General features: G+C 56.7%; 1 protein-coding gene across 2 annotated transcripts in view; it reads right to left on the bottom strand.

Annotated features, from left to right (window-relative positions):
* Window positions 1–4,520: 4,520 nt before the first annotated feature.
* The window catches only part of SLC25A42 (solute carrier family 25 member 42), a 28,318-nt gene continuing 7,425 nt past the window's right edge, over window positions 4,521–25,413 (bottom strand). For both annotated transcript variants that reach the window (XM_047696634.1, XM_047696623.1), the window contains 7 exons: window positions 15,726–15,840; window positions 11,805–11,910; window positions 10,202–10,227; window positions 9,257–9,423; window positions 8,770–8,886; window positions 8,001–8,152; window positions 4,521–6,833 (listed from right to left, as the gene is read on the bottom strand). In XM_047696634.1, the coding sequence (XP_047552590.1) occupies window positions 6,526–6,833; window positions 8,001–8,152; window positions 8,770–8,886; window positions 9,257–9,423; window positions 10,202–10,227; window positions 11,805–11,910; window positions 15,726–15,806 (957 nt within the window). In that variant the 5' untranslated portion in view covers window positions 15,807–15,840 and the 3' untranslated portion in view covers window positions 4,521–6,525. The remainder of the gene's footprint in view (window positions 6,834–8,000; window positions 8,153–8,769; window positions 8,887–9,256; window positions 9,424–10,201; window positions 10,228–11,804; window positions 11,911–15,725; window positions 15,841–25,413) is intronic.

The following is a 25,413-nucleotide window of genomic DNA, read 5'->3' on the forward strand; positions in this document are numbered from 1 at the left end:
CACGGTGGCCGGCACCTCAGGAGTCCCTGAAACCGGCGCCCGGGGCGCACTGGCACAGTCCCCCCTCACCCCTGCAGTGTTAGCCAGCGGTGCTGGTGCGTCTGGCCACCCAGCCCTTCGCTTGCTCAGCCAGGGCCATGCATGCTGTCTGCTCTCAGAGCACAACACCCTGCGGTTCAGGGACACACAGGAAGGCAGAAGGGCCTAAGGAAAAGCAAGGGCCTGAGTGGTACCGGGTCAGGCACAGCAGGTACAAGGGGGTGTGGGGCCCACAGGCCGGCCAAGGCAGGAAGAACTCCCGACGGCCACTGGCTCTCACCGCCGAGCGTTAAACCACAGACTTTGGGACACATTTCACAACTGAAAAAAAAAAAAAAAGAAAAAAGAAACAAAGTGGAACCACAATCAGGGAAAAATAGGGAAGCTAGAAGGGGTGGTCAGGATCCTGTGTTTTCAGAAGTGTTACACTCCTGTTACCAGGCTTCAGTGGTCATCACCGCACATCAGCGCTTTGCAAAGGAGGGGATGAGTCTGCCCACAAGGGACACTAGTCAGTGTCTGGAGACTTTCCAGAGACAGTTTTGGTTGTCATGACCGAGAGGGGACAGGGACGCTACTTTGTCTGGAGGGTGGAGGCCAAGGATGTTGCTCAGCACCCTGAGGAGCCCGGATGTCAGAAGCCCTGTGTTACAAGAAACAGAAGGTATCGGGGTGCCTGGGGGAGTTCAGGTCGCGATCCTGGGGTTCTGGGATTGAGCCCCGCGTCAGGCTCCCTGCTCAGTGGGGAGTCTGCTTCTCCCTCTGCTGGTCTCCCTGCTTGTGCTTTCTGTGGCTCAAACAAATAAATAAAATCTTACAAAAAAAAAAAAGAAGAAGAAGAAGAAAGAAACCCAACGACAAGTCAAACTTTCAACTCCAGGAAGTGAGCAAAGGAAAAAAACCAGTGGAAAGAAATGACATAACAAATCAGAAGCAGGACCCAAGATGCACCCACACAGCTCACACCTCCGAACCATTCTGGTCCAGGTCCCTGGGGCCTCCATCCGGTCAAGCCCTCGGGCCTCCTGACCTTGCTGTCTCTTCCCCTGTCGCCGCCTGGGTACCACGCAGGCAGGCCCTGGACATCCTGGGGCTTCCCGGTCAGAATTGTAAAGATCCACAAGGCTGGTGGCTGGCTCTTACTGAGGGGAGGTGCTGAAGTATGTTCTCCCCAAGTTCTATGTGCAGGTCCTAACCCCTAGGATCTCAGGATAGGACTATATGTGGATACTGAGGCTTTAAAGAGGTGATCAGGTTCAAATAAGGTCATAAGATTGGCCCTGATCCAACAGGACTGGTATACTTATAAGAGGAAATTTGCTTTTTTTCCTTCCCCCTTTTCTTCATTATAAGAAAAATTAGATACAGACATGCCCAGAGGGAAGGCAAGGTGAAGACACAGCTATCTGGTCAGCTGCAAGCCAAGAGGCCTGAACAGACCCTTCCCTCATGGCCTCGGAAGGAATCAAACCCGCTGCCATCTTGATTTTTGGACTTCCCATCTCCAGAACTATGAAGGGAATAAATTGGTTTTAAGCCCCCAGTCTGGGGTACTTTGTTATGGCGGCCACAGGAAACTCAAGACAGTGAGGGTATGAGGTACAAAGGCTCCCATCGGGGTGCCCGGGTGGCTCAGTCAGTGAAGTGCCCAACTCTTGGTTTCGGCTCAGATCATGGTCTCAGGGTCCTGGGATCTTGCTCGGCTCAGTGGGTTCTCGCTCAGGGATTCTCTCTCTCCCTCTGCCCATCCCCCCCCCAAATCACATGCACACTTTCTCTCGTTCTAAAATAAATGAATAGGGGCGCCTGGGTGGTTCAGTGGGTTAAGCCTCTGCCTTCGGCTCAGGTCATGATCCCGGAGTCCTGGGATCAAGCCCCACATCGGGCTCTCTGCTCAGCAGGGAGCCTGCTTCCCTTCTTCTCTCTCTGCCTGCCTCTCTGCCTACTTGTGATCTCCGTCTGTCAAATAAAATAAATAAAATCTTAAAAAAAAAAAAAAATGAATAAAACTTTTTTAAAAAATATGCTACCATCTCCTTGCAGGAGTATCTGGCATTTCTATTCTTCCCTGGATAGATTCCCTTCAAAGATGACTCTGTCATGAGGACTCAGGGCCCATGGTTTACCTGGGAGGTCACCCCAGGGAGACTCCTTGGGGCCAGAGACATGAAACAGGGAGGGAGGAGCCCTGTGGAGGTGCCCATGAACAGGTGATGAAGTGGGCCACCTGGGCTTGGTCCTGTGGGGGGGCCTTGGGTGACAGTGGATCTCACTTGAGTGACCCACCCCAGTGGTGAGAGGCTGTCCACAATCATTGGCTGAGGGCCACTCCTGGGGTGTCAGGGCTTCTTCACAGGGGCCCCCAGACTGGGCTGCAGGGGCTTACAGCCCACAGCAGTTTTGGCAACCATGAATGCTGGACTTAGTGAGGGGCACTGGCAGCGTCGGTTAACATATCCCGATCTTTACTTAACAAATTGTTCCTGAAAAACCATAGACACACTAGTGCATAGAAGCAAAGAGGCATATACAAGATTTGTTTCAGAAAATGCCAGGAAGTGCAACCCTAACTGCCTTCAATAGACAGGATAAAGCCACTCCTATTGCTAGACATTGAGAAGTAGTCGAGAGCTTCAGGCAGAGCTGGATCCAGCAGCCCAGACAACATCACCAATAATCCCACTCCTTCTCTGTTTTCTGCAGTGTCAGCTTCATCTGGGGATCTATCTTGTGATCCTATCTTGTGATCGTAGGACAGTCCCACCAATTGCCTGTGCAGTGTCAGCTTCATCTGGGGATCTATCTTGTGATCCTATCTTGTGATCGTAGGACAGTCCCACCAATTGCCTGTGCTGGTGTTTCTTCCTTCAAGACCAGTGGGAGAGAGGGAGGGTGCCTCTAGACGTTCTCCCTGGGAGTGGTTAGCAAACATCTCCCCTGCTGTCAGGGGCCCAAATGGGGTCATGTGCCCACCTCTGTATTTTAGGGGATGCAGCAGTGGTTGGGGGAAAATGGAGATTTGATCCCCATCTTCCGAGGCTCAGGGGCTGGGACGAGAGGTGGGACTGACAGAAATCGGTAGGACATGAAAGGCAAGCTGGACGGGCCCCAGGAGCCGCCACCGCATTGTCATGGAACAACCCTGACTGCCATCAACAAAGGATGGGTAGAGGTCATCACAGGCCACCACCCGGGGGGGGGGGGGAACACCAAACTGTGGCTGAACAATGAGATCTACCATATGCAGTGGGGACCAAGGTATAAGAAATCCGGCTGGAAGAAAGCAGCAGGCAGAGCGGCTCCAGGCCACCGAGGCTGCCCCTGCAGAGTGCGCCCACCCAGGCACACATGCTTACCCAGTCACCCCTCCCCTGGCACGTGGAGGCTCCTACTTCCTGCCTCTGGCTGGTTGGGCCCTGAAAGTTGGTCCAGGAGCTGGGCTGCAGCAGAAGCAAGTCTCAGTGGCCAACGTGAGACCTCTGACAGCCTCGACCTTGGGCCCCCGCAGACAGCTGATCTCGCTCCCAAACCACCTGCAGAGTGGAGCCCCTGGCACGTGGCAGGCTGGCAGGGCACCGGGGACAAACAGCGGGCCTCTGTGGCCCTGCTCGCTGCAGCAGGATGCAACCCGTGCTGACCGGTGACGTGGTGGGCCACCTATGTCCTCAAAAGGGGCAAGTGTTCATGCACAGGATGTCTCCGGAAGGACACATGAGAAACTGGTAACAGAAGACACTTTGGCAGAGGGAACTGGCAGGGGGACCTACTTCTCACCACAACCCTCTGTGCAGTTGGGAGTTTTCTAGAAGACCTGTATGTAGTAATAATTCAAATAATAAACACATTAAAAAGGGTTATTCAAGGGGTACCTAGCTGGTTCAATCTTTCGAGCACTGACTTTTTTTTTTTTTTTTCCCCTCCCCGGAGAGGGAGAGGTAGGGGAGGGGCAGAGAGAGACTCCCAAGCAGGCTCCACTCCCAGCACAGAGCCTGAGGCCGGGCTCCATCCCACCGCCCTGACATCACCACCTGAGCCCAAACCAAGAAGTGGACGCTTAACCCACTGAGAGCTCTGAGCATGTGACTCTTGATTTCAGAGTCTTGAGTTCAAGCCCCACACTGGGCGTGGGGCCTACTTTAAAGAAAAAAAAAGAAGAAAAAAAAAGGTTTATTCAAGAATATATTAAAAAAAATCTGTCAAAATAACCTCAACGCTAACCGTTTTTGGTTCACAGGGAGTGGAGGTCGGGGGTTAAAGTCACAGAAAAGAGGGGCACCTGGGTGGCGCAGTGGGTTGAGCCCCTGCCTTCAGCTCGGGTCATGGTCTTGGGGTCCTGGGATTGAGCCCCGCATCGGGCTCTCTGCTCAGCAGAGCCTGCTTCCTCCTCTCTCTCTGCCTGCCTCTCTGCCTACTTGTGATCTCTGTCAAATACATAAATAAAAAATCTTAAAAAAAAAAAGTCGCAGAAAAGAAGGACATAATCAGGAAAAAAAAATCATTTTAATTTTTATTAAATATACTCTCTTGGCACAAATCTTTAAAATATATAAACATTATATATAAACAAAGTGTCTTCATGGCATCAAAATGTAACTCCAGATCAGGATGGACACTGGTGGGAGGGGTGAGGCCGAAGAGGGCACTGGCCCAGCTGTGTGCAGGGCTGGGGGTGGGGGGGATGCTGCTGAGGCCGTCAGCTGAGAGCCACCTCGGGGAGGTACACTGGGGCCAGCAGGACCTGGAGGCCCTTCCCTCTGTGGCCCAGCCTGCTGCTCAGAGAAGGGTGCCGCCTAACCATTCCTTTGGTCTCACCTGCCTGGGGTGGTCCCCAGCCCTTGCTGCTTTCTCTCACCCCAGAGGGCCCTTGGGTCCCCACCCAATCTCCCTGAGAGGGGCCCCTGCCTCTCCTGCCTCTCCTAGGCACGGGGCAAGGCTGGCAGAGGAGGTGGGAAGCCCCCCAACAGAACAGCCATGGGCCCCGGGGACGAGACTCAGGCCGGCTGGTGGACACATGCAAGGAAGGACAGAGAGAGGGGTCTTCACACCCGCAGGTCCAAGGCAAGAACAGAAATGGGACAGAACACAAGGGAGAAATGAAAGTCATGACTGGAAATGTGCATGGGGCAAACATGCCCTCTCAGACCCTTTTGCACAGGGCGGCTGCCCATTGATCCGGTCACCCTCTGGTCACTCTCTGCCGGAACCGGATCAAGCCGGTTAGGGTTTACTGTGACTAGACCCAGGGGCAGCCTGATTGAAAAGCAAAACCAAAAGAAATCAAGAAACTCCACAGGTCATTCAGAAATGGGTGTTTCTGCATCTGTGATACCCGGCAGACCCCAGGGAACATCTCCGAGACCACTCCCTGGGGGTGCCCTGGGGTACCCTGACTGCCCACCCCCAGGCCACACAATGTCTCAGGGGCTCTCGCTTTGGGAGGATCAAGGCTGCGGGTCGCCTCCATGCACTCTGTTTATGCAAATCAGACCACCCTGTGTGCCTTAAACTGCCCCGAGTCTGGCCAAGTGCCCGCTAAGTGGGGGGAGCCAGGGACGCATGAGATGCCACAGGCTCCCCAGGAGCCACTGTGCCTAGGGGCTGAGGGTTAGGGCCTGAGGCCTGGCCCCTGGTGATGAGGCCTGTGGGACAGTGGTGGGAACTTCCTGGCCCAGAGGAGGTGACCTGGGTCCCAGCAGATGCCTCCAGGTTAGGACTCAGACCCAAAGCCATGGCGATTCCACAAACCCTGCTGGCTGGAGGAGGCACGAACCTCCTGGGAACATTACAAACCGGGTGGGTGAGCAACACAGGGGATGACCCACTCCTGGGGCCCTATTTGGGCCACGGAGTCCAGGACCCAAATAATGCTATCCGGAGAAGCCTGTTCCTGATCAGGAGGCTCTGGTGACAGAGGAGTCATGCCATCTGGGAAGTAATGGCAAAGGCAAGACAGGTGGGTGGGGGAAGTGGGTGTGGATGGGTGGGTGGGGGTTGGAGGGATACTGTTTTTCTAGCCCCAGCTGAAAACGAGGCCAGCCCCATTTTACCACGGCCAGGAGGCTGGGGCCTCTCTATCCTGGGGCTCCCTCCTCTCTGTAAGAACAGGGGCAGGCGAAGTCTGGCTCCAGGCCCCGTGGGCATTGGGTCACTAGAACCAGGACCGTGTCCCAGGTCACAGAGCACCAGGAGGTGGTGCTGGTCACTCCCAGCTCGGGTCATTTAGGGAAGCCCATCCCGGAAACAGGGCCGCCTGCCTGGGGAGGAGGGCTGGGGAGAGCGCGAGAGGCCCCGCCCACCAATCCCAACATTGCACTTCAAGGGCCGCTGCCTTTGGGACCCCGACCAGGCCCCCCAGCTTGTTCTACAAGGTGCTCCGACGTCCCAGGTCCGAGGGTGGAATCGAGCGCACCCTCACCACACAGGCTCAGAAACAAGGGGTCGGTGGTCCGCCGCACTTGGAAGCCCCGCTCCCTGGCACACAGGTCCCTAGCTCTGCAGGTGCCGAAGCAGGATCTGCATGAGGTCGAAGGTGGTGAAGCTGATGCCCACGGCGATGGGGCCCTTGAGCCAGTTCATGCTCAGGCCCTTGTAGAGGCCTCGCACAGCGCCCTCCTCCCGCACGATAGCCTGCAGCGTGCCCACGATGGAGGCGTGCGGATGCCCGGTGACCCCAGCCGTCTGCATGCGCCGGCGCACCACGTCCAGCGGATACGAGGCCGACTGCCCGATGAGGCCAGCGCAGGCCCCGAATATCATGCGCTCAAAGGGGTAGGGCTGCGGGCGGCCACTGTACTCTGAGGGGGGGGGGGGACAGAGGGGCCTCGTCATCGTGTGGGGGCCGCACCCCGGAGCTGGCGCTCACACGAGCTCCGAGCTCACCATCCGACCCCCTGCTCCCCAGGGCCTTCCTGCCCCGGGCCCCCTCACCCTCTAGCCCTTCCTTTTGAGAAGAAAACTTTTTAAGAAAGGCAGAAATGCACAAATAATCACTTAACCAAGTTCTACCGCACAGAGCGAGCTCACATCTGATCCCTCTCATCCCCACTGGCAGCCCTCTCCACGCCCCCAGCCTGCTCCATGGGCACTGTCGGCAGGGATACCGGGGCAGGCAGGGCGAGCAGCTGCCAGGACAGGACATGTGGGCAGGACGGAGTGGGGGGCAGCAACCAAACAACAGAGTTCTTTAAAAACGTGGGCTTATAAATTTAACAGGAGCTAGCCCCGTGAAACAGCGCTCCTCACCGCGCACACTGGCCGAGGGTGAAGGACTCCACCAGCACCAGAGGGAGGTGAGTGCGCAGGGATGGGGCTGGGCAGAGGGGGGAGTGGAGTAAATGCCAAAACCTGGGGCTCACACAGAACACGCAGGGAGGCACTCCGGGGTGATCACCGACAACCTGGGAACAGGGGAGGCCGGCTTACAAAGCCGATGGGACAGAGCCTCGGATACCGTGGGATGGACTCAGAGGCGGCCTGGGGCCCTGTGGAGGGAGCAGAGCTGGGAGCGGGAACAGGGGGCCTTCGCTTCACCCGGAACATTTGCTTTAACAAAAACCATCTTGGAACACTGTTAACACCTGGTCGCCTGGGGTAGCCGGTCTGGGTGGTGGTATACTGTTCTCTGTACACTTCTGCGCTTTCTGAATTCCTCAAAATTACCACCACCCAAGAGACCTCTTCCCCTGTCCGCCTAGTTGTACCCGGACGCTTTGGGCACAAATGACTGCCACTGGTCTTGGTGACACTCAGGACGTCACCAAGCTGGTCTTAAAACTCGGCAAGGAAGGCTGGGAGTCCAGCTGCCGCCGTGGTGGCCTGGTGTCTGTCCCGTTCTGATCCAGACCTTGGCCGGGAGCTTGTCCCTCCAGGGCAGGGACCTCAGTGGCCCGCCTCTGAGTCTGCGTGGCCCCCGGGGAGGCACGGCCTGTGTGGCCTGTACGGCCTCCCCACCGGCCCCTTACCTCTGTGCAGGCTCTTGAGTGTCTCATAGGTGAAGAAGCTGAGCCCCGCGTATGGAATGACCCCCAGCACGGTGGGCGTGAAGCCATGGTAGAGGGTCTTCAGACCCTCTTCACGGGAGATGCGGATAAAGACGTGAAAGATGTTGCTGTACCTGCAGGACAGAGGGACGGGGCGGGTGGTTCACGGGCACAGAGAGGGGCCGCTGGCCTCCGCTAATGCACAGCTGGCCCGCCCCCCCCCCGGAATCCGGGGGGCCGGGGGCTGGGTGTAGGTGCTTGCTTTCTTTAAGGAACACAACTGCACTGAAAAATCTTTGGCACTGGAGGGGGAAATGGGTGCCTCAGGCGGTATCCCACCTTCACAGGCCAGATCACTGCAGGGAGCGGCCCCTGTCTTTTAACCGTGGGCATGTGTAACCTACCTGTGCTAATTCAAAATGAAGAGTTTGAGGGGAGTGGGGGTGTCCGGGTGGTGCAGTTGGTTAAAGGTCCGACTCTCGGTTTCAGTTCTGGTCATGATCTCGGGGCCATGGGATCAAGCCCCATGTCAGGCCCCACACTCAGTGTGGAGTCTGCTCGGGATCTGTGCTCTCCTTCTCCCTCTGCCCCTACCCCTACCCTACTCTCTCTCTAAAAATGGATGGATAAATATTTTAAAGAAGTGCAGACTTTGGATGTGATGTAAGCAGAAGCTGAGCCCTGGGCGAGGGGAACAATTACTGCCTTTTTAGAGTGGCTGCAGGCGGCCCCGCCCGGCCTGGGGACTCACATTTCCTTTGGGGTCACAGCCATCCTGGCTCTGACCAGGTCCAGGGGGTAGGTGAGTGAAGCAGCTGTCGTTCCGGCCAGTGCACCCGCAAGGAGGCGGGGCCATGGGGGCAGGGCTCTGAAAGAGGGGGAGGCGAGAAAGTGAGACCCCCTCAAGACTTGGGGTGCCCTCAGGTCTCAGCTAGTGAGGAGAACCAAGCAAAGGGCAGGGGCTGGCTTCCTCATGGCTGAGTAGTGGGGTCCCCGGGGTGGATGTCATTTTGAGGTTCCCATGGCTGCTGTCCCTTCCCTATGGCTTGTGCGGATGAATGAAGAGTTCCTTCCCTGCAGACACTGTGGGGCACAGCTGGGAACATGGGACCTGCGTGGACTTGGGTTCTCAGGGAAGGACTTCTGCCGTGGTGAGCGTGTGGAGGGCAGGAGGGCAAGGTGACGGGACAGAGCTAAGAGGGTTCTGGGGGTGGGGACAGGTGGGGGCGGGCACTCACTCCCCACGGAAGCCATAGTAGCGGCCCAGGACCCGCTTGTACTCCTCGTGGGCGCTGAACTGGATGGCGGCGTAGGGCACCACGCGCACCATGGTGGCCGAGTTCCCGCGCCACAGGCTGAAGAAGCCCTCGTTGAGGTAGGTGAAGTACAGCAGCCGGAAGGCCTCCTGGCGGAGAGGGGAAGGTCAGCACTCCCGCGTGAGCACCCTCTTTTGTCCACCGCTGTGACAGGGGCCCATGTTAGCGATCCCCTCCCCGCCACCTTACCTCCCCCACATTCTCTGGGCCCCACATGGGGACCCTTCTCTCCCTACTGCCCTGACCTTACGAGGAGTAAAGTGAGCCAGGGTAAGCCAGGTTTGCAGACGGCAGCCCCACAGAGAGGGTGTGTGGTCGGTCAGTCTGGTAGTCTAGCTTTTAAAGACATGCTTTTTCTTTCCCCAAGAAGGTAATGCCTCCTCTGGTTAAAAATGAATCAAATGGGGGGCACCTTCGTGGCTCAGTCGGTTAAACATTTGCCTCTGGCTTGGGTCATGATCTCAGGTCCTGGGACCAAGCCCCACATCGGGCTCCCTGCTTTTCCCTGTCCCTCCACCTGTCCCTGATCTTGCATTTGTACTTGCTCTCTCGCTAATAAATAAATAAAATTTAAAAAAAAAAAAAAAGAATAAAATGTGAACTCCAAGTCCCCTCCCCACCGCCCCAAGGATGGGGGATCTCCTGTTAGTTGCCAGAATGGGCTACACCCGGGCAGAGCTTGGGGTGCCAGGAGAGGTGGCCCCCTGGTAGCTCGGGGAACTGGCTTGTGGTGGAACTAGATGGAAAAAACATGCTGTAAAGCCTCCCCCTCCACCCCCGGGCCCTGTGCCTCCATCACCTCCTGCCAGCCTAGGAGGGAACACGGTAGTGGCCCCAGAGCCAGGAGTTGGTGACCTAGTGGCTCACCTTGGCAGAAAATCTCTTTGAAGACACTGGAAAAAAACCAAAACCATAACAGAGACCATTAGCTGTGAAGGGCAGAGCTGGGTCTGCGGGACCCCCAATGCACGGGGAGCGAGACCCACCCGTGTGGATGCTTCCCCGCCAGGGGCCGAGGGGCGGGGCATGCCTAAGCAGGGTCACCCTCCTCCGGGGAACCGCCTCACCTGCTGAGCCCCACACCACCACCCCCTGCCCAGCCCACCTCCCCACTCCCCCAACCCCCGCATGCTGACTTATCCTTAGGAAGGGGGACTGAGCTGCCACCTCACTCCTGGGAATAGTGAGGGTCTCTGCAGATGCCTGTGCCTCTTGGGGTTGACACTCAGCACCCCGCACCCGGCTGGACCCCAAGTCAACCAAACCCCTTCAGGAAAGGCCTCCTCACTGCCAGCTGTGCAGAGCGACGGAGGGCCTCGGGCCTCTCAGAACAAGGCCCCGATGTGCTCTCTGCCTTTCTTCTCCGGGTGAGGGCATGGCGCCCCTGACCAGCCTCTCCCACCCTCAATCGCTTGCACCTTGCTCCCCGACGCCACCTGGTGCCCTGCTGGCAGGGGCCTGAGCCGCTGCGGCCACAAGGGTTCATGTCCTGCAGCCTCCCTCTCCTCACTCCCGGAGCATCTGCCAAACGTCTGCCATGTTCCCAGGACACCCTCGCACACCCATCTATGCAGACATGTGTGCACACCAATGCGACCGGGGTTAAACCCAGCTCCCTGCGGGGCACAACACTGTGCCTTCGCTCCAGGTAACAACACCGCCGACGCAAGAGGAGCTGGGTGCCCAGCCGAATGCCCTTTCCCATGCCAGCTTGCGCCTTTGGGAGGCTGATATGAACGTCCTGTTTTGTGGAGGAGGAAACCAAGGCGTGGGGAGGCTAAGGGACCAGCTCGCACAAGTGGGGATGGCCTGGCTTGAATCTGCAGTCCCTTCCTCCCCAGCAGCGGAGGGGCAGGGGTCCCAGCTTATGCCTGCCCTCCTGTAGGCACCGGTCACTGTCTGTGGGACAGAAAGGCCTCATCTTCAGGGGATCCTATGGCTGCTTAACCCAAGGAGGGAGGGTAATGGTCATCTGAACCGGGCCTCCCCAAATGATGTCTGTGCCCTTGAGTCCAGTACAACTGAAGGCTTGGAAACGGGGTCTTTGCAGATATAATTTTATTAAGATGAGGTCATACTGGAGTGAGCCCTAAATCCAATGACAAGTATCCTTCTAAGAGGAGAGGACACCGACATGGGGGGGGAAGCAGAGATTGGGGTGCTGCAACCACAAGCCAGGGATGCCTGGAGCCCGGGGCGCTGGAAGAAGCAAGGAGGGCTCCTCCCCTAGAGTCTACAATAGGAACCGACCCGCTGGCACCCTGATTTCAGACTTCTGGCCTCTGGAATGGAAGCTGCTTGGTTTGTGGTACTTTGTGATGGCAGCCCTGGGATGCTAACAGAGTTTCTAAGTGGATTTTAAAGAGGCATTTTTAAAGCCCATTTGTAAGTGCAGTTTGGGGGCTGTGGAGGAGGGGGGCTGCCAGGAAGACTCTCTGGCACACAGGACAGACGCACAGGAAGCATTTACCTTGGAAGATGATTTTGGTTCGGTCCAGGGGAGCTACAGCCGTTTTGGCAAGAGCACCCGCCAGGGCCCCAGACAGGAGGGAGCTGAGAACTTGCCTGTGATCACTCTGCAAGAAAACACACACACACAGTCTGTCATGAGGGAGGGACGGACAGGGGTCGGTTCTGCTAGGGACCTCCCCCAGCAGGCGCATCTTCCTTCTGTCCCAGTCAAGGGCTGTAAAAGGCACAGCTGTCCAGGCTTCACAGTCCTGCTGGGCCCGGGGTACAGTGGGGCAGAGGGAAGGCGTCGTGAGTCCAACAGCCACAGAACCTGGGTGGGACATAGTGAAAAGCTTCCGGGGGGGGGGGGCAGGGACCATCAGCATGAGAGGTGACCCACTGGTGAGGCTGTTCCATGAGTTTCCAACTTCTCAGGGACAGCCTACAATAAGACTGACCCCAAACAGAAGGGTCACTCCACTCTAAGTGGAGACACAGGCTGTGCCTACTGCCTGTGTGTGCTGGACAAGGGCCCCTATGGTCCGGGGATGAGGCCAGGGTCAGGCAACCAGACCCCGTGTCCGTGTGACCCCTTTCCACAATGTTCTATCAGGTCTGCAGTGGTCAGCCAAGGCGAGGGTGATGGTGATGGTGGCCAGCTTGCATCGTTAGGCTAGCCTAAGAGCCAGCACCTTCCCAAGTCTTCTCGAAGTTCCCCGTGAGGAGTCGCACAAGAAGTCCCCTCATCAGCTTGGAGTCTCCGTCCCCCCAGCTGACTTGGCCACAGAGCTCTTGCCAAGCAATCATGAGGAGCACTGGGGACCACAGGGGCTCGCATCTTCCGTGGTTCTGCAGTGAGGAAGGACAGTGGGGGGCAGGCCAGTCAGTGATCCCAGGACTCCCTGGAGTCTGACAGGAAGCAGGTGCCCCGAGGGGCCGTGAGACACGTGTGTGTGTGGGGGGTAGGGATGTGTACAACACCCCACTGTCCCTGGGGCTGCTAATCCACAGGGAGAGCCAGACATGAACTAAAGCTTTAGACAAACGTGTAGGGCACCTGGGTGGCTCAGGCAGTTAGGTGCTCGACTCTTGATTGTGGTTCAGGTCGTGATGTCAGGGTCCTGAGATCAAGCCCCGCATCGGGCTCTGTGCTCCGTACAGAGTCTGTTTGTCCCTCTCCCTCTGATCTTCCTGCTAAAGCTCACTCTCTCATAAATAAATAAATAAATAAATAAATAAATAAATAAATAAAATAAAATAAAATAAAATAAAATAAAAATGTGTGGAGTCACCGATCTAGGATGACCATAAGGAGGGGGCTTGGGGTCCCAGGAGAACATGGGGGTGGGGGGAGGGGGCTGAGGTGCAGCTAACCGGGATGTGTGTGTGAGACTGTATTAGAGGAGGAGGTATGGAACACCCAGGGGCCTTGCTGAGAAGAAGCTGGGGGTCCCAGGGGACCACAAGAAAGGCAAGGTGGTTGACACAGGGAAAGGGAGGGGGCACAGGGAGGAGGAGATGAAAGGCGGGTTGGGGCTAGACTCCACGGTGCCTGTGGGCTCCGCAAGCAGGCTGGTGTTTACCCAAAGAGAAAGGGAGATGCACGGAAGGTAGGCAGACCAGAGGGGAGGCAGTACCTGCAGAATCTCAGGGTGAAAAGATGGGGGGCAAGACCAGGGCACAGATAAGGGGCATGTGGGGGGTACAACCGGCAGCCTGGGTCTGAGTGGGCATGATGGGGTCCAGGGCCACTCCCCAGGTTTGCTTGGCTCAGTGGGTGGATCGGGGTAAAGGGCTGGGCTCCAAGTCTGTCTACACACCTGGCCTGAACCTGGGCTCTGTTCTGATTGCCTATAGTGACCAAGGTCTCTCTGATCCCCCTTTCCTCACCTCTGACACACCGATGTGCTGTCTGTTGGCCAGGTTTGGATACTCCCCAGGGCCGTGACACCCTGCGACCCGGCCCTGTCCCTGGAGGGCTTCAGCTCCTTTCTCTTAATGTCCCCAGGACCTCCCCTCCCTAAAGAAGCAACTTCCCATGGCACTGTTTTCCCTTCTAAGTGTCTGAGGTGGAGCTTCACCGTGGGGTTCCATCTCCTCCTTGCTGATAGAAGCCTGTCACTGGGGGACCCCTGCCTTTTCTGGATCACACAGCAAGGTTCTGGAGGTCTGGCTTTCTACACCCACTCTGTGAATTGTGGATGTCAGGCACCAGAAGGTTCGGTGGTATTCCTTGTACCAGCTCTGAGGCCCAGCTGGCCCCCAATCTCCTCTAGGAGTCAAGGTGAGCACCATTCAGGTCGTGAGCCGCCGTGAGCTGAGGGCCTATCCCATGGTCGGTCCATGTGCCCTGCCTAGAGGCAGAGCCGAGGTGCCCCTTCCATGGCCTTCACCAGGCAGGTGCCTGGGCCACCTGTGGTGCTCACGGTCATGTGCCTGGCATGTGCATCCTTAAACTTTTTTTTTTTTAAAGATTTTATTTATTTATTTGACAGAGAGAGATCACAAGTAGGCAGAGAGGCAGGCAGAGAGAGAGGAAGGGAAGCAGGCTCCCCGCTGAGCAGCGAGCCCAATGCGGGACTCGATCCCAGGACTCTGGGATCATGACCTGAGCCGAAGGCAGCGGCTTAACCCACTGAGCCACCCAGGTGCCTGCATGTGCATCCTTAAACCCTCACTCAGGATCTGGCGCTCTGGGGATGTGCCGCGAGCCCAACCCCTGTGCTCAGCAGAGGGGGCCGCCGCTGCATGTGGCCAACGCTCCCAGTGACTCTTAAGTGACCAGGGCTGGTTGATTCTTTGAAGAGCTCAGCCCAGGCATCATGGAATGGCCAAGCTCCGTACCCGCCCGCCGGAGAGAACCCTCAAGTGAAGAATGAGCCGGACAGCCCAGCAGAGAGAAAGCAGGCAAACCCCAGATAGGAGCCATGTGGGCTATGAACACCCCACGGCTCCTTCGTAAGACATGGGACTTGAGAGAGTAAGCCCCCCCCATCAGGCTGGCCGCGAGAACCAGACTGACCATGGCCGTGCTGCCCAGTGCAGAGTAAAACCAGCCCCAGCGAGTGGTGTCCCCGTGCATGATGGATGCTGGGCCTATGGCCGGGCACATCTGCTTGGTGGGATTCAGCCTGCCCGCCAGGGGCTGGGGACTGTTACACCGGGAGGAACAGATGTGCCTGCTCTGGGGTTTGGCCTTGGTCCCCCACACCATGCCCAGCATGGCAACACCAGCCCCACACATCGACCCTACAAAGCAGTCCTCCTGCCCACTTGGTGCTTCCCAGAACAATCTAGAATCTGGGGAAAGCTGGGGGGTGGTGGCCGGAGGATGACCCTGCTGCAGCCTTGGATCCCACGGACTTTGAGAATGGCCCGTGGGCGCCAGAGCTGGGTTTCTGCGTGGGGCTGAGTCAGCCTGTGCTCCGGGTGCAGCCACAAGAACCCCTACTGGCCTCTTCAGTGAACAAGGACAGGGCTGCTCCCACTTATTTCAAAGGGAATATCCCTTCTCTTCAAGTGAAGGGTGGACTTAGAGATGAACCTCAGAGAGGAGACTTGGAGCTGGGGGCACACCCTGTGTGCGAGCGTCTGCCCCTGCAGCGGGCCCTCCCTGTGACTCATTCTCTCATGCTCCTGGTCGCAAATCCCAGCAAGGAGAGGAGTTCAAGGACACCTTCTGGCATCCTAGCCAAAATCTGGGTGAGGTTCTGGCGTCATACCAAGTGGCTGGGCAGATTGGATCCACATCACAAACGGGACTTGAAATGGAACAGAAGGTGGCCAACCTGAGCCCCACTCCGCCCATGGGCTCCCAACAACACAGCTCAGCTCAGAGTGCGTGTGCGCATGAATTTGCGGGGGTGTGATTTGCCACGGCGTGCAGGAACACAGAAGAGGGACCTCAGGAAGACGCCCATCAGGGAGGCAGGGTACTTGCCTTGGAACTGACGGGTGAGGGCAGGATGGCCTCGGCATCCTCACGTACACGCGCCGTACTCTCCTTCACACCATTACCCATTCCAGGCCAGCTCTGGGCGGCAGGAGACTTGGTCCTGGGACAGAAGGGGCAGGGTGAGACCCGGTGAGAGGAAGGCCAACCCGACCTGCCTCAGGCCTGTGACTCATCCCTGAGTCACCTGAAGCCAGAACTGCCCCAGCATGGCGCTCGTCCCAGCCTGGCTTCGGTCCCCTGCGGGGGAAGGATGTGGGCACCTGCAATCCTGCCACCCAACCCTGGTCCCTGGAGCCAATCGCCTCATCACTGACAAGCGCCCTCCTTGTCAGCTCTCTGATCTGATAATCACAAGCCTCTGAGCTGTCTTTTTTTTTTTTTTTTTTTTAACCTAGTACCACCCTGGCAGATGGGCTCAGAGATGTGAAGCCACCCTGGCAAGGTCACACAGCAGGAGGAAGAGGTGATCCCACCTGCCTAGACCTGAGCACCCACTGGGCTTTCGTCAGCTTAGACCTGAGTATCTCTCCACAGAAACACTTAGGAAATTACTTTTTCCTACTGTAAGTTTGCCTGATCTTTCTGGCCAAGCTTATAGTAAAGGGTCCTCATACTTGAGGATTCGTCTCTGGAAACCTCCATTTAACCTCGAGGAGGAAGTACCTGCAAAGCTCAGCAAACCACAAGGAGAGGAAGAGACTGAAAAACGGATGAAGGATGGATGTCACCAAGATGCCAACCTTGCACTGGTGTCCTGAGGTCTCGGTTTCTGTGCTTTAAGATTATCCAATAAATCAAGGCGCTTTCCTATAAAATGCTGCAAATGACACAGACATCCCAATAGTGGGCTGTGAAGGCCTCTCCTGCCTTGCAGGTCCTCCGAGGGACCCTACATCAATGCCGGAGTGTGGGGGGGGGGCGGAGAAGGTCCTAGAAAGCACAAATAGGATTCCCCTCCACTCGTCCTCTGCTGCTGATTCCTACCTAAAATGGGCCCTGGCTCCAGGAGGAATGGCTGCTTGGAAGACAGGGCAGGAATGAGCCCAGAGTGCCCAGAGCTGCCAGGGAGGAACCAAACCCATGCGGGTGTGACAACGGGAGAGGGAGGGGAAGGAAAGAGCAGCTGGTGGCCAAAGCTGCAACACCCTGAGCAACAAGTACTGGATTACAGCCCGAGGGATAAAATTGATAACCCCAAGCCCACAGTTAGAAGTAAATGATTAGGGGCACCTGGCTGGCTCAGTGGTGGAGCGTGGGACTCCTGAGCTCAGGGTTGTGGGTTCGAGCCCCATGTTGGGTGTGGCTATTACTTAAAAATAAAATCTTAAAAAAGAAAGAAAAGGATGATTGAATACATAAATACATAGGAAGAGACAATCTCTCAGGCAGAAGAATCCCAAATAATTTGTGTAGCTCCTCCTCTCTGGAGGAAGGGGGTGTGTGTGACTTCCTACCCCTTGGGTGTGGGCTGCACGTGGTGACTTCCTTCCAAGAAGTGCAGCACCCACAGGGGGAAGAGAGTAACTTTACAGCAGAGACATCTGACAGAGGCCACCTCGGCCAGGTTATCAAGGTCAATAGCCATCAAGAGTCAGGCTGACGGCATGTGCTGTGGATACGGTGTGACGAGGAGGACACTTCACCTGTGTGGTCCTCATTGAACCCATCACCCCAGGTGAGCCAGGAAAAAAACACGAAACAAATCCCAGCTGGGGAGCATCCTACAAAACACCTGACCAGTTCTCCTCAAAGCGATCAAGGTCATTGAAAACAAGAAAGTCTGAGAAACTGTCTCAGCCCAGAAGAGCCCAAGGAGACATGACAACTAGATGTCAGGTGGGATTTGGGGACAAGAAAAGGACGTCAGGGAAAACTGAGGCAATCTGAATAAACCAGAGCCTTTAGTTAAGTCACCTGTCAGTATCTGCTCATTATTTGTGACAGATGTGCCAAAGGAAAGTAAGATGTCATTAGTAGGGGGAGTTAGGTGTGTGGGGAGTCGGGGAGCTGGTACCTTTGCCAATTTTTTTTTAAAGATTTTATTTATTTAATTGACAGAGAGAGAGAGAGAGAGAACAAGCAGGCAGAGAGGCAGGCAGAGGGGGAGTGGTAAGCAGGCTTACCGCCGAGCAGAGAACCTGATGCAGGGTTCGATCCCAGGACCCTGAGATCATGACCTGAGCCGAAGGCAGAGGCTTTAACCCACTGAGCCACCCAGGCGCCCCACCTTTGCCAATTTTTATATAAATCCCAAACTGTTCACAACCCCACAGGGAGACACTAGGCCCTAGGGAACTTCTCAAGCCGGCTGCTGGGGTCTCCGCTTGTGGGGGGGCACGGAGACTGCATCACCCCGACCCGCGGCATGGACAGCTGTGGACCGAGGCTATGGACCCCAGGGGACGATGCCCACATCTGGGCATGTGGATGGAGAGTGCATCCTTTCTCAGCGCTGTGTTGGGGACGTGGGCACATTACTGTGGACACATTCTGTGAAAGTGCCTTCCTGAGAAAGGATCCAGCCCTTTGGCCCTGGCCTCAAGTGGCCCTGCTCTGTGGCCTCACCCTCCCTCCAACTCCCACTCCAAGCCACCCAGGCAACAACAGCCAGTTGGAAGCCAGCAGGGCCGGTGTGTGTGTGGGGGGGTGGCTCCTTACTGGTCAGGCAGTGCAGGCGCAGAGGGGGCTGCCTGTTGAGCCCGCTGGACCTTCCTTCCCTCAGGTGCCTGGCTCCAGGACCTGCTGGGAAACTCAATGCCAACCACTCATGAAGGGGCCTTGGTGTGGTGGCTGTGGACAGAAACAGCGTCCCCACAGAGTCGTGCTGACCTACGAGACTGTGTCACTGCAGGTGACAGCGCGTTGGAAGCAAGTCACAGGAGTCCCCCAGAGACATCTCCACCCAGGACTCGTGACTGGATTCCAAAGGGATTGGGTAAAAGGTCTCTGCAGATGTAATTAAGGAAGGGATCTCGAAGGGAGATCATCCCGGATCATCCCCTCACCTGCGTGATCTGGTAAGACAGAAGGCGAGACACAGATGGGAAGGCCATGCGGCTGGGGGCAGAGACTGGGGTAATGTGGCCACAAGCCGGGCACCCCCGGGAGTCTCCAGAACTGGGAGAGACAAGATCCTGCCCTGGGGCCTTCAGAGACTGTGCTGCCCCTCCCACCCCCCCACTCCGACAAGCACCCGTTTTGAACTTTGAACCTCCAGAATGATGAGAATGAGAATGTATTGTCTCATGCCTCCAGTCTGTAGCGACTTGTTACGGCTGCCACAGGACACTAAGACCAAGGCCCTTTTTAGGGAAGGGGGGAGTGTCCCGGCCCCCGACCCCAACCCAGTAGAGCGGGCAGTCTGAGACTGCCAACTGCTCCCTAGGGTTCAGCACCTGCTGGCAGCTCTCCAAGGCTCACAGGGTAGAAAGGAGATCCTTTCTAGGGAGCGAGGGGGAAAGATCTCAGAATTGTCCCTTGGGCCAAAGGCTAATTTCTCTGAGAAATAAAGACTTCTTTGCTCTTTCAAGTCAGTAAAAAACAAAAAAAACAAAAAACAAAAAAACCAACCCAAGACCAAAAAAAAAAAAAAAAAAAAAAAAAGGCAAAGAAACAGCCAGGTCACCAGGAAACAACTTTAAAATATGATAAAAAAAAAAACAGGCGCCCAACTGTGCTCATGGAACTCCACATGAAGGCAGTTTGCAAGTACAGAGCCAGGAACGCACTGGGCATGAGATGGGGGTGGGCACAGAGGGAGGCTGGGGGGACACTTCTCTGCAGGGGTGGGGGTCTGGCAAACGCCTTGGAATGTGTGCTCCCCAATACATGAGCATGAGGACTCGGGGCCACTAAGGTGAATAGGTAAGTGCCAGTGAAGGCCTGGAATGGAAGCGACACAGAGGGAGGGTACAGAGGGAATGCGTGACTCACATCCCCACGGGAGAAGGCCACCCAGCCTGTCACTCATGAGCAGAACCCATCTTGACGAAGTGATCAAGGTCAACACCACCGGTAACAGGGCCAACGGAGCTGACAGACAGCTTGTCTCCCCCATGTGGTGCCCCAGGAAGGACACCCCGTGGCATCAGCGGGATTCCTCCCAAAGGATCATGAGGAAGCAGCAGACAGACCACACCGAGGGGACGCTCAGCGACACCTGACCGAGCAGTTCTCAGCCCAAGTCCAAAGTCTGTGGACAATGAGGGAGGCACCGAGGAGCCGTCACGGGTTGGGGAGAGGAAGCAGATAGTGTGACAGGGGGGCCTGGACCGGAAGGAGCCCTTTAGGGGAAGCACTGGGGAGGCCTGTGGCCAGGCTGGAGGGGAGCTCCCACGTGGCATTGCTGCCTATTTTCTGCCACCTGACTATGCCCGGTACGGTGCTAACCAACACTGGGGGTGGCTGGGTGGAGCGTCTACTGGAACTCTTAGCATTTCTGCTACTTTTCTGTCACCCTAAAATAAAGGCTAAAGAAAAAAATGCCCTTTGAAAACCATGAGCTTCTGGATGTGCCAGAGGTTTCAGAGAAACACATTTCAGATGCCTGTGGCTGTTGAGGGGCTGGGGGGCTGATCTGGCTCCTCCTTGTCCACTTGGGGCCTCCGAGCCAGGGGCTTAGTGTGTTGGGCTGGGGAAGGGCGCTGGCAGCCACGGGAGCCCCGTGCAAGGGACTGGGGCTCCCAGTTTGTGGGGAGACCAGCACTGTTCTTTGCGGGGAGAGCCTGACCCTGGTCTCTCTTGGGAATGGGGTGCTGGAGGTCTCAGCTGCGGGGCCTCAGGCTGAGGCCTTCACCCAGGGCCCATCTGTGGCTCTGCACGTGAGCTGAGAACAGGGTGAAGGCAGACGCTACACACGATGACATGACAGCGTTTTTAGGAACTCCCTTTGCTCCCGTGCTCTTTAATCTGACCAGCCTTCGCCACCGACAGGGGTGCTGCTTTACCGATGGGGAAACTAAGGCAGCAGGAGTTCCCCTGCTGGAGACAACTATGATGGTAACCGCTGCCACCATCAATTAGGGGTGTCGTGGTCACTGGTTTCTCTCTCCACCTTGCTGATGAGACACGGAAAAACTTGGGTCAGACCAAGGGCATAGGGAAATCCAACCCTGACGCCGGATTCCAAAGTCATATGGCATATATCCAAAGTCAAATGGCCATATTCTTCTCCTTGGAGCCCTTACCCCTGGACAGCCCCAGGACCTGATGGTTCTCCTAGAGAAACATGTGCCCCTTAAGACTTTGCTTAACCTGAAGGAACAGCAGGGCAGGGAAAGTGGGGTGAAGGTCTAGCTTCCCTCAAGCGTCCCCTGAGGTCAACTTGTACCCAGACCTCGGACAACCTGTTCACAGAAGTGTCATGCACCTAAAGGGACAGCATGGGTTCCTGGGCTGCAAGCCAAGGGGCCCAGGGCTCTGTCCCTGGGACGGGAGCCTGGAAGAGGCAGACAAGGGCTGGCGAGGCCACCCGCAGGGATAGACAAGGTGGGGCACTGGGTAAGTAGTCCCTGCTGTGCGCTGGCACCTGGCGGAAGGAAGGAATGGGAAGAGGTCCCTAAGGGACCAAGGCCTGAGAACTTCTAGTCTTGAACTTGGAAGGTAGCCCTGGTCTGCTGGCTCCCACAAGCCTAGAAGCAGCCCACAGAAATCATGTTTGGGAACTGATACCTTGGGCCTTGCATGATTCGAAAAAACCTAATATCCTGGACACAACCTAGATGCATGAGGCACACAGCAGGCTGGGCGTTTGAAACATATTCTGAAACACGGACATCTGAAACATGGTCTGAAGGTCTGACTGGGAGGAACCCCGGCTGCCCTACCTTCCGGACGTGGGGCCTCACGTGAAACACCGCCCAGGGATTCCGAGGCTCTGGTTCCCTGGCGGCGGCGGACAATTAAGGGCAGTGGACAGTGACCCATGGTGGTATCTGATAAAACAGAAAAAGAAGAAGCAGGGGCCTCTTGAGACCCTCCAGTGCCAAGGCCTGAAGAGTCAAGAAGGGCGACCATGAAGAGGGAGCCTGGCCTGAGGTGCTGGTCGTGAAGGGGGCCCGGGATGGCCTGGTCGGCGAGACTATTACAACTCCTGTTCCAACACGACTGTCCACACAACTCCGGGCTTTGTTCCGTCTGGCTAGTTAGTCCCCCAGCTGCCCTCTTCTGCCCCAGAATCCCACTTCCTCACGCCCTGAGCTCATCTGTCTGAGGTGTTTTCTCACCATGAGCCTGGGGTTGTGTGGTCTTGGGAGATCTCGGCGGTGACGAGAGCGGAGCCCCTCTCATGACATTATACCTGAGAGCACAGACTTAATCCCGGTGAGGCCGACTTGGACCTCTTGGTCAAGGTGGGGTCTGCAGCCGTCTGTTCCCCTGCTGAGTGACCCTGTTCCAGACTCTTTTCTTTGGAACCAGCGCCCCATGGGGAGTGGGGGGAGTTAAGCTCCCCTCCTGGAGAGTCACATCCGTGACTAGGAGTTCTTACACCAGACTGTGCTCTCTTCTCCCCAACTGACCGACTTCCTCAGTCATTTATTCAGATCACAATGACCTTGTGGACAGCTACTTAGGCTCTGTTACTGATCTGCTGTTCCAACGCTGGCCCCAGGCCGAGATCCCTTCTGCCCACTGGAGGTGGAGGGGCAGGTTTGGGGTGGGGGTGGGGGGCAGGAGGGCAGTGGGAGGCCGGACACTGTGCAGATAACAAGCGGTAGTCCAGAGGATCCCAGCAGCTGCAGGAGCTGGACCAGGTTGCTAGAGGACAGGTGTGAATGTGCCCGAGCCTGATTCAGCAGACGCAGAGGTGAGGCTGGGCGGTGCAGGGACCAGGGCAAGCTCCTGCCTGAGGCCCAGCTCCGCTGCTCATCTCCCTGGTCCTCGTTGCTCCCACGTCATCCCTCTACCCCACTCGCTCACCATGCTCCTCCGGCTTTGGGACACCTCCCCCCTCAGCCTTCCACAGGGCACTCTGGGTTACCCAGTGGCTGGACAGGGGGCACTGAAGGGAATTCACTCCTCTGCTCCCAGTAAGAGGAGCCTGGACAAGTTGGAATGGTGCTGCTGGGCAGGCCAGGGCTTGGCCAGGCTGGGAGCCTGTGACTGGGGGCTGAAGTTTCTAGAATCCTCCTGTCCTGACACTCGGGGGGATAGTCCTAGAAAGGGAGACCAGGGCGTGCTCTGGTCCAATATTGACACCCCTCTGGGGTTGATTCTGATGAACCATGTGCCTGCAGAGTGTACACCCTGGGGAGGTGGCACCACGGTGGGCAGGGGAGATGGCATGGGGAGTGTGGGCAGATGGCCCACAGGGATGCTGCTGAGTGGGGCTCTGTGGCAGGAGAGATGCAGGACAGGGTCTGTCCTGGGGTCTGGGAAGGCTTCCTGAGGAATGTGCAGGGTGGGAGTGGTGGAAGGAGCTTCCCGGGGTAGCCGGAGCAGTGAGAAAGGGGACTCCCCAAGGCTGGAGGCAGCTCAGGCTGAGTGCACGTGGGCCATCGAAGGCTCTGCTTATGGGAGAACGCCAAACACCCCCGCCCCACAACACCCCTGCTGGTGCTTACAACTCCAGACTGCAGCCAAGATGACCGCCACACGCCTCCCCTAGCACCTCTCTCAGTGCTGGTGACCCTGAGACTGCATCTGGGGACTCGGAACGCTAGTACAGCCTGTCTCACGGGGATGTCGAGCACCTTCTGTGAACACAGTCACACGCCTCCGGTGCCACACTATGGAAAAGGACGAGCTGCTGTCACACACAACGACGGACAAACCTCGGACCTACCAGTGGAGAGAGAGAAGCCAGCGCGAAAGACTGAGCACTGACGGAGTCTAAGTACAATCCAAACACAGTCACACAACGTGATCTGTCCGAACAGTGGCATGTCACTGAGCTGTAAAGAGGAAGGACCTTCTGACACGAGCCACACTGCGGATGAACCTTGAGGACATCGTGCAAAGTGAAATGAATGAGTCACAGAAGGACAAACATTTAATTCTACTTAGAGGTCTCTAGAGTCCTCCCATTCATAGAGACAGAAACTAGGACGGTGGGTGCCAGGGCTGAGGGAGGGGAGCGGGGAGTCAGGGTTTAATGGGCACCGAGTTTCAGTGTGGGAAGACGGAAAAGCTCTGGAGAGGGATGGCAGTGATGGGTGCACACGAAGGAGAATGCACTGTCGACGAACTGCACACAAAGGAAAGCTGATGACCGCACGTTTTACGTTATGTGTGTTAGGTCACGATTCGGAAAGATCCAACACAGACAATGAAGGATCAGCGGTGATAAAGATCCCCCTGGGGTTGGCTGTGGGAGGTGGGACAGGGAAGGTTCGGCGAGGAGCCAGCTGGGGGCTTGAAACGCTCTGCACCTCGATCCGGTTCCACATGTGAACACACATGGAAAATGCCTTGAGCTGGACACGGGAGTTACTCACTTTACTGTACGAAACTTAAAACAAGTTTAAATATTAAAAAAGAAAAACCCCCAAGCTGCGCAGCCTCTCCCAGGTCAACTGACCGTGAGCCCGAGTACTGTGTTCTCAACTCCCAGGGGACGCTAATGGCACCAGAGGGACGACACGCACTGCTCACTCTTGCTCACCTTCCTCCTCACCTGCAAAGAACACCTGCTGATGATTTTGGCAATGACCAAAAGCCCGGAGATGTCTAAGCTCCTGGGAGGCAGGCCACATGTGCAGGGGGTTATCTGGCCCCTTTTGGAGACAGCACAGCGGGCAGCCACCCACTTTGCCTCTGTCACCTTGGAGAAGGGAGGGCTGACCCTTCCCTTGACTCCAGAGTGACCCAGGTGACCCTCAGTTTGGAGCACCAGACCCAAAGACTGGGAATGTTGAGGGAGCCGCTGGGTCAGAAGTCCCCTTTTTCTCGGGAGGGAAAGCAAAGCAGGCAGGCCCTGAAGGCAGCTGACACAGAGCCAAGCTCAGGGAGGGAGGGGATGGATGTCTGCCGAGCTGGGCTGTCCTGGGGCCCAGTGGTGCCAGAAGAACCTGGGAGCTATCAAAGAACATGGAAGGTGCCAGAACCCACAAAGTTCCCCTTCCAGTTCAGCCAGCTTGAGATGGGTTTCTGTCCCCAGCACCTCCCAGAACCCTGACCTGTGTGTTTCCCATACACTCTCCCAGCCCTGTGCTGCGTGTCCAACCGTGGACAACGGCCCCAATGGGCCCGGCCCCCGTGTGTTCTCTGGAACACACAGGGTACCCATGAACTGGGTTCAGGTGCCAGAGTCTTCCCCAGCAGCGGGGTTAAGAACCAGGGGTCAGGTGCAATGGGGCCACCTCCACCCCACATGCCACGGGCAGGTAGCAGTCACAGACCAGTCCCAGTGAACAAAAATTCATTTTTTCACATCATATTTCTGTTCAAGCAATCTTACCACCCATCAAAAAGCACAGCAAAGCAGGACGGGGGTGGGGGGTACACTTCTGCAAGTTAACATACTGAATGGCATGGTCTAGGAAATGGGAACCGGGGCTCTGGGATCTTAAGCAGCCCAGTCTGTGAGCGCCCCCGCCCCCGCAGCAGCTCCACATGTGCCTCCATCCTGGTACACGAGCACGCACACACACGTGTGCCTGACTCCCTCAGCTCCCTGGCCAGGGCCACCATTCCTTTTGGTGAGTGCGTGGTGCGCCACTCCAGGCGACAAAGA

The sequence above is a fragment of the Lutra lutra genome, chromosome 1, assembly GCF_902655055.1.
Source record: "Lutra lutra chromosome 1, mLutLut1.2, whole genome shotgun sequence".
NCBI classification, from domain to species: Eukaryota; Metazoa; Chordata; class Mammalia; order Carnivora; family Mustelidae; genus Lutra; species Lutra lutra.